The sequence below is a fragment of the Rhinopithecus roxellana genome, chromosome 13 (genome assembly GCF_007565055.1).
Source record: "Rhinopithecus roxellana isolate Shanxi Qingling chromosome 13, ASM756505v1, whole genome shotgun sequence".
NCBI lineage: Eukaryota > Metazoa > Chordata > Mammalia > Primates > Cercopithecidae > Rhinopithecus > Rhinopithecus roxellana.
The window spans coordinates 46,449,695-46,465,043 of NC_044561.1; the positions used below are offsets into that span (position 1 = coordinate 46,449,695).

At 41.7% G+C, this 15,349-nt stretch overlaps 1 protein-coding gene across 5 annotated transcripts in view; it reads right to left on the bottom strand.

Moving 5' to 3' along the window:
- Positions 1–15,349, bottom strand: part of TIAM1 (TIAM Rac1 associated GEF 1) — a 230,278-nt gene that overhangs the window by 30,356 nt on the left and 184,573 nt on the right. For 4 of the 5 annotated variants that reach the window (XM_030914607.1, XM_030914608.1, XM_030914610.1 and 1 more), the window contains 3 exons: positions 6,995–7,174; positions 5,575–5,643; positions 5,145–5,270 (listed from right to left, as the gene is read on the bottom strand). In XM_030914607.1, the coding sequence (XP_030770467.1) occupies positions 5,145–5,270; positions 5,575–5,643; positions 6,995–7,174 (375 nt within the window). Of the gene's footprint in view, positions 1–5,144; positions 5,271–5,574; positions 5,644–6,994; positions 7,175–13,207; positions 13,567–15,349 lie in introns of those variants that run through there. The other variant, XM_030914611.1, reaches the window with a different exon arrangement.

The following is a 15,349-nucleotide window of genomic DNA, read 5'->3' on the forward strand; positions in this document are numbered from 1 at the left end:
AGCAGGTTCACAACTGGGTAGAGGCCTTCTCATTAAGATTTTACTATGCCTGACAGGATACTTTGCATCCACATAAAATATATATATATATAGCCTCAGAAAAACATCTTCTGTGAGTTTCACACTGAAAGAGTCTTGTTCAGAGAGAAGCCTTATTTAGCGTATCGAGGCTTAGAATTAAAAGGCAGACTTCAAGCAAAGAAATAAGGTTTTGAATTTGAGTAACAAACTAGGTTCCCCAAAATGCAATTTATCTAATGAACACTGACAGTCTGTCCATGACAAAAAAAAAAAAAAGTTTATTTTAAACCATACGTAATTGGTAATTAGAGGCCTCACTTCTCTTCTCGCATGTTCTCCTTTTTCTCCTTTACTTTCCAAGTCCTCCCCAAATCTCTACCCTAGCGTGGAGGGTGTCAGCAGGAGTACACTGGGTACTGCCGTCGGACTTTGAGAGGGACAGTTATCCTTGGAGCCTGATATGGTTTGGCTGTGTCCTCAACCAAATCTCACCTTGAAGTGTAGCTCCTATAATCCCCATATGTTGTGGGAAGTAACTGAATAATGGAGGCAGGTTTTTCCTGTGCTGTTCTCATGATAGTGAGTAAGTCTCATGAGATCTGACGGTTTTTATAAAGGGCAGTTCCCTTGCACACGCTCTCTTGCCTGCCACCATGTAAGACGTGACTTTGCTCCTCCTGAGGCCTCCCCAGCCATATGGAACTGTGAATCCATTAAACCTCTTTTTCTTTACAAATTACCCAGTCTGAGGTATTTCTTCATAGCAATGTGAAAATTAACTAATACAGAGTCACACTCAAGAATTAAGCAAAAAAAAGTTGGGGAAGAAAATGTGCTAAATGTAACCCCTCCCTTTAGCCATCCTAAAGCCATTCATTTAACTTAATATTTACCCTACCGTAACCACAGATGAAACATTAAGGTATTCTCTTATTCCTCCTGCCTTATGATTATCAGGGAACACAGTGCACACAAGTATGAGGGGTTTATACACAAAGACCACACTTCCCCAACGTTTCTGTTCTTCAGGACTTAAGAACGCCTCTCACAGGCTGATGTACGTTGCAAATTTCCAAATGAAAATTTTATCAAAACTTACTTAACATCAGAACTAATTATTTCCTTCTGACACTACCTGAGACTAATGCTCTATGCAACTCAGTTTGAAGATTTTAACAAGTTTTTTGTTTTTAACAAGTTTTCATATACAATGAGGAATTTTTTTTTTTAGTTTTTGTTTTGAGATAGAGTCTCACTCTGTTGCCCAGGCTGGAGTGCAGTGGCGCTATCTCGGTTCACTGCAAGCTCCGCCTCCCAGGTTCATGCCATTCTCCTGCCTCAGCCTCCCGAGTAGCTGGGACTACAGGCCCCCGCCACCAAGCCAGGCTAATGTTTTGTATTTTTTAGTAGAGACGGGGTTTCACTGTGTTAGCCAGGATGGTCTGGATCTCCTGACCTTGTGATCCGCCCGCCTCGGCCTCCCAAAGTGCTGGGATTACAGGTGTGAGCCACCGCGCCCGGCCGACAATGATAATTTTAAAAAGGGCAGCAATTGTGGAAATCGACAGCAATAGGTTTGGGAGCAAACAGCGACTGTGTGGAAACCAACTCAGAGAGCCCGGAGAGAATCCCGCAGGTAGGCACGCTAAGTGCTCACCAGCCATCCCGCCTTACCGATGGAATGGAGACAATCAGATTGTGCTGTAAGTAGCAAAGTGGTCTGTGAAGAGGGTCCCACTTACATGGAATTGAGAAGAGTGACTGTTGAGTATGGAAGTACATGTTTGGTATCCTTGATCCAAAATGCTTGGGACCAGAAGTATTTCAGATTTCATATGTTTTCAGATTTGGGAATATCTGCATTATATTTATTGGTTGAGCATCAAAAATCGAAAATCCAGAATGCTCTAATGGCCATTTCCTTTGAGCATCATGTGGGCACTCAAAAAGTTGCTGATACAGCAGTTCAGATTTCAGATTTTCAGATTTGAGAAGCTCCACCTGTAGCTAAAAGAAGCAACGTACCAGCCCCTCCCTAGAATAACACTGCTCTCAGTACACTCAAGTTCATATCAAAGTTCTGTTACCCAAAGTCTCCTTCTTGTGAATCCTTTTAGTGATGAACTGGACCCAAACTCAAAGAACCAGTCCCACAGCAAAAGACTTACAAATGAATATAATGAATATTAGCTACGTTAGGTTAAAACAATATTTTAAAGTACATCTATATCCATTTTTCAACCAACCCTGGCCTCCAGAATACATCCATTTTTATTAAGCAGCTTTTTTGTTTATCTAACTACTGGGCCACATCACGTGTTCTACTGTGCAAATTATTAATTTACTAATTTAGAAAACAGATATCACTATAAGGAACCTAACTGTATTTCAAATGAAGAGCATTAACCACCAAGAAGCAATTTTTGAATACAAAAATGAACTATATGGAGTGTTTAGGGTGAAAGATATATTGTGCCTACAACTTTCTCTTAAATGGTTTAGGAATACTTTATATGTACACATAGACACACCATACATGCATAATGTACACACATGCACATATAGATACATATGCGCATAGGAGACAGGGAGGGGAAGAAAGAATAAAGCAAATGTAGCCCAATGTTACCATTTGGGGAATCTAGATGAAGCGTATTCAGGAATTCTTTGCACTATTCTTGTAACTTTTCTGTAAGTCTGAAATTATATCCAAACAAAAATGAACACCTATAATATATACATATATATCACATACTTGTGTGTGTTTGTATGTAATTCTTAGTAGCTCCTGTTGCAGAGAGACAATGTAAAGAGATAACACACACACACACACAAACATATATTGAGGTAGAGTATCGAGGTGAGGCAGTCTTTACCTCAGCTCCGAAACGTGTACCCTAACATTACACAGCTAGATTTCTGCAAGTGTTAGAAGACAGGCAAAGAGTATGGGGCCTATACATATATGAACAACTGATTCGTAACATAAATGCAAAAGATGTTGAGTGGAAAAAGGATCAAACAATAGTCACTGCAACAAACAGGATGAGAAAAATTGGATATTCATACACATACAAGTTAACTTTGATTCCTACATTAAACCATAACAAATTTAAGTTCAAATAGATCAGAAGTCTAAATGTAAAACTACGAAACTTCTAAGAGAAAACACAGGAAAAAATCTTTATGATGCTGGTTTAGGCAAAGATTTCATAGATAAGACACCAAACGTGTGATTCAAAAAGGGAAAATGTAAAAAACTGTACTTCATCAAAATTAAAAACTTCTGCTCTGTGAAGGGCGCTGTCAAGAGAATGAAAAGATGGGCCTCAAACACAGAAAAAAAAATTTACAAATCATGTATCTGATAAAGGACTTATATTCAGGATATACAAAGAACTCTCAAAACTCATTATAAGTAAACAAATAACCCAGTAAAATAAGCAAATTATTTGAACAAACACTTCACCAAGGTGGATACACTGAGGGCAAAAAACAAGCACATAAAAGATGCTCATCATCGTAAGTCATTAGGGAAATTAAAATTAGAACCATAATGAGGTGCTACCACACACCTGTTAGAGTGGCTAAAAAAGTGACCGTGACCTCAGCAGAACAATGAGGAGGAACAGATGTGGGAGGGAGCTGCAATGGTATAACCACTCTGTAGAACAGTTTAGCAGTTTCTTAAAAAGTTAAACATACCCTTACCATATGACCCACCCATTCCCTTCCTGGGAACTTAAGAGAAATGAGAGCATATATCCATACTAAAACTTGTACACCAATGTTCACAGCAGCTTTATTTGTAATTACCAAAAACTGGAAACAACCCAAATGCCCAAGAAAGGTGAGTGGATAACAAAGTGTGGTCTATCCATTCAATGGAAGACAATGCAGCAATGAAAGGAACGAGCTCTTGAGACACGCAGCAATATGGACGGATCTCAGTAAAACTATGCTGAGTGGAAGGAGTCCCCAAAAAACAGGTACTTGGTATGGGAGTCCACCAGTATAAAATTCCAGAATGCAAACGTTATTTATAATAACAGGGAGCAGGGGTAGAGTGGGAGGGCAGTAAGAAGCAGGAGAGACAAACCACAAAACAGCAGGACAAGACTTTTAGGAGTAACGATTATGTGCATTGTCCTGATTGTGGTGATGGTTTCACAGGGGTGTGTGTGTGTGAATTCATCAAATTCCACACTAAATATATGCGGCGTATTCTACTGCACAATTATACCTTAATCTGTTTGTTAAAGCACATGAGGGTGACATGTAAGCCAACACATGAAGCAGTGTGCTTTGTTAATTGGAGATGCAACACAGGAAATCTGCAATAAAAGAAAGCTAAGCAGGGGAGAGGAAATAAGCAGCCTTGCTAAGGCACTAGTCATAAATCCTCATTAGGCTGCAAGGACACTGTGTGCTGGAAGATTGTCTTCCTCCTGGATAATTATAAGCATTTCCATTAAGCAAAGTTTCCCAGAACAGGGTATATTAATGTGTCTACTGGGTGACCAGAAGTGCCTTTTTTTTTTTTAAGACAGAGTCTCGTTCTTATCCCCCAGGCTAGACTGCAGTGCCACAATCTCGGCTCACTACAACCTCTGCATCCTGGGTTCAAGAGATTCTCCTGCCTCAGCCTCCTGAGTAGCTGGGATTACAGGCGCCCGCCACCATGCCCAGCTAATTTTTGTACTTTTAGTAGAGATGGGATTTTGCCATGTTGGCCAGGCTGGTCTCGAACTCCTGACCTCGGATGATTCGCCTGCCTTGGCCTCTCAAAGTGCCGGATTACAGGCATGACCCACCGTGTCTGGCCAGGAATGCTTATTCTAATTCACTAATAGCTAAAGCATTAAAGGGCCCCCGCATAAACCAAACAAAAGGTCAAGGCTGGTACTTAGCACGTAAAAGCCAGCAGCTGCACCAGTTTAATGCAAATTGATGGCCTTGGTCTTCCCTTAGCCAGACCGGCAAGACACACTCTGTTCTCCTCTCAGACACCCTTAAGGAACGGAGGCCACTGTGGCCCTCCAATGAAGACGTCAACACGATCAGGGGATTCAACTTGAGCCACACTATGGTCCTGACGCCAGAGGCAGCTTTGCACTACTTACCTTAAATTGGTCGACCTTCTCAAGCTTTTCCAGATCAGGTACCAGTCTCACTCCATCTTCTAGAGTTTTAAGGAATTCTACTTGAAACTCCACCATTTCCGTTAAATTTCCAAAAAGCACGTCAAGCTAGAAATGAAACAGAATTTAATCCACCTCATATCTCATTAGTCTTCCTAAACTTTATTTATATCTGATTACAAGGTTTTTCCATCAATTCTTAACAATTAAGAGAATAATCCCCCTAGAGAGTGGGGCGGTTTTTCACTCTCCACGAGCACACCAAAGCTTAGCAGGCAGTAATTTCACCTCCTTACTACAATTAAATACATTTAAAATGTTTTCAGTGTTACACGTGTCCCCATTTTCCCTTTTTACCAGCAAGTCAAACCATGGTATGATATTCACAAAGTTGAAACCATTTCCACAATACCTCATCTTGGGTGAGAAAAGTTTCTTTTTGAAGAGGCTTTAGGTATCTCTCCATGAGACAGTTTAAATCCTAAGAATTGAAAAGAGACCTCATTAGCATATGTTAACGTCTATAAAAGAATCTAGAAGAGAACAAACAGACCATGTCCTGACGGCTAACATTAGAGACTCCAGGTCAGTAAGGTCCATTTCAAGCAGGAGTAAGCCAACCTTTTCTGTCAATATTTTAGGCTTCGAGGACTACAATACGGTCTCTGTTGCAACTTCCTCAACTGTAGCACCAAAGCAGGCATACACAATACGTCAAGGAATGAGTGTGGCTGTGTTCTCATCAAACTTTATTTGCGAAAACAGGCAGCGGGCTGGATTTGACCGGAGGGCCGTCGTTTGCTAACCTCTGATTTAAAGACTAAAACATAGATACTTAAACAGATCACCCTGCTTTCTCATGGGGAATGTGACCAGGTGTCAAAACAAGTGATAACACAAAGACAACAGACCTGACACTCTTCTGGCTAGACTCTAATTAGATTATGAAGATCATACCCTCAACTTTCTTAAAAATTAAATTTAGCTTTCTTATTAGGTCAAACACACACAGACACACACATATAAATGAATTGCTCTAAGAATTGCTAGGCTTCCTTAAAAATCACAAGGAGGCAGCCGGGTGCCGTGGCTCACGCTTGTAATCCCAGCACTTTAGGAGGCCGAGGCAGGTGGATCACGAGGTCAGGAGATTGAGACCATCCTGGCTAACACGGTGAAACCCCGTTTCTACTAAAAATACAAAAAATTAACCGGGCATGGTGGCGGGCGCCTGTAGTCCCAGCTACTCGGGAGGCTGAGGCAGGAGAATGGCGTGAACCCGGGAGGTGGAGCTTGCAGTGAGCCGAGATTCCGCCACTGCACTCCAGCCTGGGCAACAGAGCCAGACTCCGTCTTTAAAAAAAAAAAAAATCACAAGGAGGCTGGGCGTGGTAGCTCTCACGTCTATAATCCCAGCACTTTGGGAAGCCAAGGTGGGAGGATCGCTTGAGCCCATGAGTTCGAAACCAGTGTGGGCAACATGATGAAACCCCCTCTCTACAAAAAATAGAAAATGGGACTGGGCATGGTGGTGTGCACTTGTGGTCTCAGCTCCTCAGGAGGCTGAGCGGGGAGGATCACTTGAGCTCAGGAGGTCAAGGCTGCAGTGAGCTATGATCACACCATTGTACTCCAGCCTGGCCAACAGAGTGAGACTATCTTAAAAAAACACAACAACTCAAAACAAGCTTTTAACATTCAGAGTAAAGGCAAAATTCCAGGAGAACCCAAGACACTCTTCATGACCACGGTTTGACTCAGCGGTTAGTGAAAACCAGCAGAAACAGACTTCTCCTTTCTGAGGCAGAGGGAGGGGAGGGGGAGAAACATACCTTCACATAGGTGCGCTCTGTCTCCAGGAGCTCGCAGATCACCTTACGCAGCTTATCCGCATCTGAGAGTTGTCTCATGGTCGCCAGCTGAGGCCCCGTGGAGTCCTGAGGCGATGGGCTCTGGTCAGAGGGGTTCATCTCATGCAAACTGCGGCAAAATGCAGCCACCTGTTCTGTACTCTTCAGAGCACAGGGGGGAAGGGAAGGCAGAGGTCGTTATCCCTCATTAGACACACCTGACACCTGGACCTCCTAGAGGTGTTCTTCCTGGTTAATGAAATGTCACATATGAATGCTGTCTTGTGTTTCCACAAATTGTTCCACATTTAGGAGAACTTCTTGAATGCTCAAAACCACCAGGATAACAATTGCTACCATACACTAATCACTTACCACATGCCTACGCTGGTCTGATGCATTTCACCTGCCCACACAGGAAGGCCAACGGAAGCCCAGAGGGGTTAAGTAACTCGTCCAAGACGATGCAGTACATAAGTGGCAGAGCTGGGATTTGAACCAGGCAATCTGGTTCCAAAGCCTATGGATCTCAACCACTCCCCAAGCAAGAAGTTGATAAATCAGGAGACATAAAACTTAGCTGCATTTCACCCAAGGTACAAGCCTAATTAATGATCAGACTCCCAGTTCAGTACACTATCTACTTTGCAATGTTGCAAAGATGATTTTACAAGCTAAGGTTCTTCCTGTTAAAAATGGACACTGAGTCAACCTTCTAGATTAAGAAAGATACCTGTACTTAAAAAATTTCTCCCTCTCCACCTTCTCCAAAGCCAAAAAGATACCACTCCCCTTTAAGAATAAGGGAATTAGCCCTAAAACGGGCCTCAGCGGGAGATCCCAGTCTCCACAACTACCGGGGATGAATCAGGTGCAGACCATAAGGGTTGCACGTATTTTGTCATCCATTTGAAATCTAGGATTCCAGGATTCTAAAATTCCAACTTTTGCAGTTACACAAACAGTTCTCCAAAGCATGAGCTACTGTAAAAACCCATGAGACCAGTAGTTCTCCACTTTGGCTGCTTATGAGAATCACCTAGGGAGCTTTTCAACATCCCAATGCCCGTGAACACCAGAGATCAATTTCATCAGAATCTCTGGGGTGGGATATGCAGATATCAGTATTTTTTTAAAGCTCTCCGTGTAATTGCTCTAGAGGCTATGTAGTAGCACAAAATCTCATTCACTAAAACTTGTTCCAATGCACCAATGAATGTTCGATGGAAATTTTCTTTCTTTTGTTTTTGGAGACAGAGTCTGGCTTTGTTGCCCAGGCTGGAGTGCAGAGGCATGATCTCGGCTCACTGCAACCTCTGCCTTCCGGGTTCACGCCATTCTCCTGCCTCAGCCTCCCGAGGAGCTGGGACTACAGGCGCCCGCCATCACGCCTGGCTAAATTTTTGTATTTTTAATAGAGACGGAGTTTCACTGTGTTAGCCAGGATGGTCTGGATCTCCTGACCTCGTGATCCACCCGCCTCGGCCTCCCCAAGTGCTAGGATTACAGGCGTGAGCCACCGCGCCTGGCCCCGGAAATTTTCCTGAAGCTAGTGGCTGCCCTTCTTACACTTCTCTCTCTGCTTCTGTTGTCTAATTCAACTCTAGGCACAAAGTATTTCCAGCCAATCCCGGTGCAAATAAATAATAACTTCTTCTATCACCCATCTACCCGGCAAGAACATGAGAATATCCTCCCAAAAACAACAGTTAGTGCACAGAGCTGAAAGTCAAGGCTGGTGTTTCATGTAGGGCAGAAAAGCTAAAATCAAGCGTATGCCATGGAGCAGTTTTAAAAACACAGAGGAAGGCAGCTAACATTGAAGAGCCTTTCCCTCATTAGCATATCCAAAAGGGAAGGAAGTCTGGAATAAAGATGAAGCAAGGACAGGGAAAATCAGAACCTAACAAGAATGCATTAGCTGCAGTGGCACGACAGGACAGAGGAGAGCCAGGACCCACATCCACATAATTATTATTCTAATTCTCTTACAATCACCACAGCTTATTTGTTGCTAGCACTAACCCTGGTCTTATGTGCCAGACGGTGTCAGTCACCTCTTAGTGGCACTATCCAGTGTTTTCTGTAGAAATGCATGTTTCTGACACTGAATAACCCCACAAACAATTTTGCCTTAGGTGACTGACTGGAAAAATTGACCAAAATGGGCTGAGCTGTATGGTATGTAAATTATATCTCAACAGGGCTGTTAAAAAAGAAAAACGATGTGTTTTTGATCAAAGCTTGTTTCAGTAGAAATAAACTAAACAATTTTATTTAGTTATGCTAGAATTTCACTAACTCAAAATCATCATTAAATATGCAGTCAAGTAGGGCTTTGTCTTAAAAATTACAAAGGAACAAATACATCCATTTTAGCAAAAATCCTCATGTGTCTTTTAGATGATCCAGTGATAACTGTAATAGAAAACTCATTATAACATAGTCATAATAAGAAAGCAAACCCTTGACAAAATGAAAATCCATGGACAGACAGTGGTAACAGCTGACAACTAACTGTTCCCTGCCCTTATCTTATCCCAGACTCTCTTTGGTTGCTTTGATTTGGTACCTGGCAAAGGCACCTAACACAACAAATGTATAATTGGCACCTCTCTTTATACCATGCTTTTCTAAAGGTTCCAACTGTAACCACAGCTGTCTGTTTTTCACAGAATTAATGGGAAAGCTACTGCTCATAGCAACTACATCCTTCACTGCAGTCTAATACAGTGAGTCCTTACTTCACGTGGTTTATAGGTTCTTGGAAATTGACTTTAAACGGCATAAAGAAACCACTTTTACCGTAGGCTAATTGATACAAACAAGTTAAGTTCCTATAGCACATTTCTGGTCACAAAAAAAGTCACCACATTTCTAAATAAAGACCAAAAGACTCTGAATATTAAACACTGAAATAAATGTAAGCTAGATATACATTTAAGTAAGATAAATAAAAACAAGTTAAGAGAACTATTTACCCAACTGTTGGTGAACTGGTGAGTGATAGTGGTCACAGCAGTAATGTGTTAAGTCAAGCAATAAATGTTTGCAAAGCAAAAATTTTAAGGAGCACCTCCTACCACCATGCAGTTCAAAAACTAGCAAGAACAACTTTGGCAGGATCTCTGAATACTTTTGTACCGCATAGTTTACTGCTATGCATTTGTATGATTGTATACTTTACAAATTTTTATTTTATAATGATTTGTATTCATTTATTCACTCATTTTCCAACCTACTTATTCCAGCTCAGGATCATGGGTGACTGGAGCCTATCTTGACAGCTCAGGGTGCAAGGCAGAAACCAACCCTGAATAGAATGCCATTCCATCACGGGGTGCACACACACACACACACACACACACACACACACACACACTCAGGGACCACTGAGACATGCCAATTCATCCCACGTGCCCGTTTTTGGGACGTGAGAGCAAACTCAGTACCCAGAAAAAACCCACGAAGACCTGGATTGAACATGCAAATTCCACGTAGACAGGGGTCCTGGTCAGAAATCAATTTTTTTTTTCACATAAACGTTATAATGAAATGATGTCGAACAAAACGTTATCTGAGGACCTGCCATAGAGGCACAGCACACCTTTTATCATTTAGGCAAACTGCCCCTGTGAAATTGGTGACTCACAAAAGGCAAAACGTTACAAACATGGGGATCTGACACATATCAAAGGCAGGAAACCCAAAAGACAAAGGAACCTAACATATTCCTTTGTGCTTCCAATTCACACCTCATCAATGGGTTTTCATTCCCTCTGTTCTACCACAAATACTTTGAGAATTCCATTTTTAAGAGTGTGAACAGGGTTTCTGACTTGGTCTATGTAAAGTTTACCACTTCTGAGGTTTGGCATCCTTAGTTTGAAGCAGGCGTGTGGGGTGAGCTCAGGTTAGTAGGATGCAGGCTAGGGCTTCAGTGCTCTAAATCCAGCTGTCTCCTACCCCAACCTCGCCCTCAGACAGCCAGAGCTAAGTTCTGGATTACATTAGGAAACACCTTTAGCATCTCAGGGGACAGCTAAAATTCCCTTGGGTGCTCTTTGGACATTTCACAGCCTTAAATATCCCTTCCTTACATACAACCTAAGCCTAGGATAGACTTAGCTGACTGGTCTCTCAAGTTGAGCAAGAGACAAAGCGGTTTCCCCACTGGCAATCCTATTTAAGACTCAAGGCACCAACCCTCAGGTGCAGCACAAGGAACTGAGTCCAAATGGATGTAATCTCTTTACTGTCAACTGCACGTTATTTGAATAAAGAATAAAAAGGTATCATATGCATAATTACAAGTTATAATGCACATACATGTTGTTAAGGGGGTGTTATATATAAGGCTCTTAAAATTTGCTTGGAAACAACTTAGAAGGATGTCATCAAGTTTGAAAATTCTGTTTGATTAAAATAATACCCCCCAAAATTTTTTTTTGGAAGGAATTATGAAATGCAGGTTTTCTTTAGAATACCTCTAAGCTAGAGATTTTTCTGTACCGTGGGGCCCGGCTTTTAAATCCCCCTCCCTCTTTACTGTGGCCAAACTTCTTTACATCAAAATCCATCAGGCCCTTCTCCATGCAGCTTAGCCACGATGTAGAATGTAGGAGGAGCTGGGTTCAGGGCTTTGCCCCGCTCCACCATTGAGTGTTAGAGATGGCATCCTAGTTATTCCCACACCAAGCGTTGTCGCCACAGGTGCCCAGAAAGGTCGCCTCAATGGGAGGTTCCCAACATGCTCCCAAAAGCCAAGTATCCTGGATGTGGGACAAGCAGCTTAGGGCTCCAGCAAGGGGAAGACAGACCAGGTTTCTCCAGTGGGGCAAATACAAACCTCTCCCCTGCTTGAGGACTGTAATCAGTCACCCTGGAAACCAAAAAAGCACTTACAGGCATTTTGAGAGTTTAAAACTGTTAAAGGGTAGCAGAGCTCTTCCACTGTCAGGACTAAGAATTATCCAACCAACATACAGACAAGGGGAGGACAATGGCAAGAGGAAATGGGCCACTTTACTGAGACCAGCGTGATGCTCAATGTTTAGAATGCTGCTTTCCTCCTGTGGAAGATGAAAAGAAAGTACAAAAAGAGGGGGGTAGACTTTTAAGTACACACTATCAACTCAAGCCACCCAGCTGTTTAAGCTCTTCCTGTTATGCAACCACCAAAGGCAATTTCTAACTCTAGATGAGTTCACAGTTCTAAAACTGTTCTTTGAGTCTGACCGATTTAACACATCCCACAGATTTAAAAGGGGCCAGAGTGGCCTAAAATCTTATAGCCTTTACTTAAGCTTTTTTTTGGGGACAATGCGCTCCATAATTTCAGAGACATGATGTACAATGGTAATCCCTACAGTTCTCAATCACCTTTTCAGTTTCCTGTTAACCAACTTCAAAGAAGAAATATCCAAGAAGGAAGAAGGCTTATGTGAGCAAATCAGGTGCACGCGCTGTAGAAGTTTAAGTTTGATTAAATGACACAACATCTAATGGTCGACAGACTGCGCTATTAATAATAAACTATCAAAAGGTTGAACCTGAGTTTGCTAAATTATTTCTTGCCATTACCCCACTACACTTCCTTACTGGAGAGTTAACATTTACTGTAGGATTAGACCTGTTCAAATAGGTCAGTTGCCGTCAAACCAATAACACGTCCCCTGAGCCAACCCTTCTATATCTATCTCCCTCTTAAGGAAGCAGAAATCAAGTCAAAAACACCTCAAGCCTTATAACAGGAAACAAGTTGAACATCCTATTTCCAGACCTCCCTGCCGATCACTCAGACTGCCCGTTCTGAGGGGGGATGGGAGAGTCTCGCCATGCACATAACGCAAGACACAATCAAAATCTCAATAACCAAAACAAAGGCAAAAATTGCAACTGACAATTAATTAAACAAAAAAAAAATGCAGATTACAGCTTTCTGCCATTTAAGTATGAAAGAGTAGAAAAATGTAAAGACGTTAGGCAAATTCAACTCCATACCAACTCCGAACCTCCCCACCAAAAGCTACAATACAGACTTTATGAACAACGGGATCCAGAGGGTAAAAGGACAGAATATGGGGAAATGGGAAAGGTATAATCACTGTCATTTGGATTGAAAAACAACTGAGCTAGAAAGTCATAACATAATCAAACCTAGCAAGATAGGATTCAAACAGCAAAGGCGCTCACCAGATGAAGTGTTCGATACATAGAGTCACCGGACTTGTCATTGCTTTCAATCCTGGGCTTGCGCTTTATTTTCCACAGTGCAGACATCATCAGGAATGTATTCTCATGGTAATTAATTCTACCACCTGACGTGTTCAGCACGGAGACAGAAGTTTCTTAAAATATTCCCAGAGCACCAAACGCCTCCTAGCTCTGAAGAGAGCATCCTCTCATATGGACGTCCCATGCTGGTTTTCCCATGAAAATCTACTGCCACGTCTCAACGCAGCAAGGACAGCGACGGTGCAACCCCAGAGCTGCACTCGTTTCCCACCATTGCCCTCTGGGAAGCTGTCAAAAGGCTAAACCGTGGACCAGAACTCAGGCTTTGATTTCACCTGGCTAAACAACAAAAGTTCCAAAAAGGGAGAGCTGAAACTGGCAAGAAAACAAAGCATAAAATGCCTCCCCGGGATGCAAGCGTCTCTGCCCTGCAGTCCGAGATCAGCTGATTGGCCAGCATCCTGCACTGCACAGGAATATTAAACCTGCCTGGCTCCGATGACTTTCAAGGCATTCCACACTGAGTCAAGAGCAGGCAACTAAAAAAAGTTGTGTGTGTGTGTGTGTGTGTGTGTGTATGTTTAACAGTTGATAGTTTCACATTTTTCCACTCATGCTTTGTTATAAAAGCAGACATTTCTGAGACAAAAACAACACGGATTAGAAAGAAAAAATGTCATTCTTGATGGAAATGTCCTGAAAATTATTCTAATACATTTGCTAAATGGAAAACAAAATCACAGCTGCCAGGAGGCCTGGAATGCATGACACAGGACTGCGCTGCCCTGAAGCTAATTAGCATTCATTTCCAGAAACAAGAGTTTTCAATGAGAAGCAGAGAAAAAAGTAGCCAGCAGTGATGAGGCTTTTTGAGGTTGTCACCCACAGTCACAGGAGAAAGGAGGCGGCTCAGAAAGAGAAAGGCTGCTAGACTGTCCCTGCAGTGTGATGTTTCCCCACCCCTCCCCAGTGACTGTGACATTCCAGTACCACCACGCTCAACAACAAGCATACAGTTATTTACCTTCTCAACTCTGAAAGGTTGCACACAGCAAAAACTGCTATTCAATACAAGCGAAAAACACAGAACTCTAACATGCTTTCTCTTTATCCTGACCAGTATTATGCAAAACAGCCCATTTAGAAAGAAACCAAGAATATTAAACAAAAGCAACAGCTCTAACATATTCAGCTGGAATAAAAAGTGATTATTTGTTCCTGTTTATTTCGTTATTTACATATTTACATCTCTACACTCAGCCAGGTGCATTCAGACAAGGCTAAATCATGCTTCCAAGTTTAGACAGCTAATGATTTCAAAATTAATTTTCAGTTTATTCTCAAGAAAAATTTCACACTTATATAGGAGATGTATCAAAAAATATTTAGCCTTAATCAAGAAACTTAAGGTGTTTGCTTGCTCTTACTTTAAATCATAAAAAGAGACACACAGAAATATTAAGCATTAGGAAAAAATTTAAGTGGTTTATGGCTGTATATATAAATGGCCTACAGCACCACTAATAAATTAATGCTGTCTTTTTATGAAGCCTGGTATTTAACACCAGATGTTAACAGTCTGGACACAAAGTAGTTTTAACATAGCCATTAACAGCACAAGACCTGGAGCAAACTGGGTTTGCATCCTGGTTTTGTCATTACAGAGCTGTGTGACCTTCAGCAAGTCGCTTAACCTCTCTGTTCTAGTGCCCTCATCTATAAAATAGGGCAAATAATAGTATCTCTCTCAAGGGTGTTGTAAGGCTAAGATGAGTTTATATAGAACAGTACTTAATATATACAAGCCCTTAAGTATTACTTCTCATTTATTATTACTAACACACAGTAGAACCCAGTCACCAAGAACTGCTCATTTAAGCTTTTGGTGTTCAACTATCCTAAGCGAGAAATTTAATTGACCAAAGGTTATTTTAGCTAACTAATTTGGGTTGCAAGACAAACTTTCAAATAAAGAAGATGAAGTCTAAATCAAAGCAAAACTAGGAAGTATTTCGGACACACGGTGCTCCCCACATCCAACCTAACAGAATGAAATACCAACTTATGGCTTGAATGCAGTCTACCGCATGATCTTCAAAA